This window comes from Sinocyclocheilus grahami, unplaced genomic scaffold, assembly GCF_001515645.1.
Source record: "Sinocyclocheilus grahami isolate Dianchi unplaced genomic scaffold, SAMN03320097.WGS_v1.1 scaffold20755.1, whole genome shotgun sequence".
Taxonomy (NCBI): domain Eukaryota; kingdom Metazoa; phylum Chordata; class Actinopteri; order Cypriniformes; family Cyprinidae; genus Sinocyclocheilus; species Sinocyclocheilus grahami.
In genome coordinates, this window is record NW_015518166.1 from 1 (window position 1) to 1,277 (window position 1,277).

General features: G+C 51.8%; 1 protein-coding gene across 1 annotated transcript; it reads left to right on the top strand.

Annotated features, from left to right (window-relative positions):
* Positions 1-203: 203 nt before the first annotated feature.
* LOC107579847 (G-protein coupled estrogen receptor 1) lies at positions 204-1,265 on the top strand. The gene has a single exon (XM_016265638.1). It carries the CDS (start codon positions 204-206, stop codon positions 1,263-1,265), a length of 1,062 nt encoding a protein of 353 aa, XP_016121124.1.
* Positions 1,266-1,277: the final 12 nt, after the last annotated feature.

Sequence of the window (1,277 nt, forward strand, 5' to 3'; positions counted from 1 at the left end):
CTTCTACCCTGGCTGCATCTCCAGAGGCGAAACTGTCTGGGTGGATTCTATCAAACCTTGAGCGTCCACTTGTAAACAACCGGTTGCCGTCAGAATGCGAATGGAGGCTTAACGAAGGATGCTCTCTACAAGGCGAACTGGGCACTGACACAAATGAAGTATGTAGCACCATTCACAGCATCTGAAACAGAGACTTGGCCAGTATGGAAGAGCAGACTTCCACTGTGATTCAGATTTACGTAAATGGCACTGAGCAGTTCAATGCTTCGTATGACTTCAACCTAACCGATGTGAAAGAAAGCATAGACACCTATGAATTTTATATCATCAGCCTGTTTCTCTCCTGCCTGTACACCATATTCCTGTTCCCCATTGGCTTCATTGGGAACATCCTCATTTTGGTGGTCAACCTCAACCACAGGGACAAGATGACCATCCCTGATCTGTACTTCGTCAACCTGGCCGTGGCGGACCTTATTCTGGTGGCAGACTCACTCATCGAGGTCTTCAATCTCAACGAGAAGTACTATGACTATGCCGTCCTCTGTACCTTCATGTCGCTGTTCCTCCAGGTGAACATGTACAGCAGCATCTTCTTCCTGACATGGATGAGTTTCGACCGATACATTGCTCTGGCTAGCTCTATGAGCAGCAGTCCACTGCGAACCATGCAGCACGCCAAACTCAGCTGCAGCCTCATCTGGATGGCCTCCATCCTGGCGACTCTGCTTCCTTTCACCATTGTGCAGACCCAACACAACGGAGAGGTGCACTTCTGCTTCGCCAACGTCTTTGAGATCCAGTGGCTCGAGGTGACGATCGGATTTCTGGTGCCCTTCTCCATCATCGGCTTGTGCTACTCCCTGATCGTCCGAATCCTCATGCGTGCCCAGAAGCACAGAGGACTGTGGCCACGCCGGCAGAAGGCCCTGCGCATGATTGTGGTGGTGGTGCTGGTGTTCTTTATTTGCTGGCTGCCTGAGAATGTTTTCATTAGCATCCAACTGCTCCAAGGCACGGCCGACCCGTCGAAACGAAGCGATACCACGTTGTGGCACGACTACCCCTTGACTGGACACATCGTCAACCTGGCAGCGTTCTCCAACAGCTGCCTAAACCCGATCATTTACAGCTTCCTCGGGGAGACTTTCAGAGACAAGCTGCGGCTCTTCATCAAGCGGAAAGCCAACTGGTCCGTGGTCTACCGCTTCTGTAATCACACCCTGGATTTGCGCATCCCTGTCAGGAGCGAGTCTGAAGTGTAGCGCAGGTGTGGC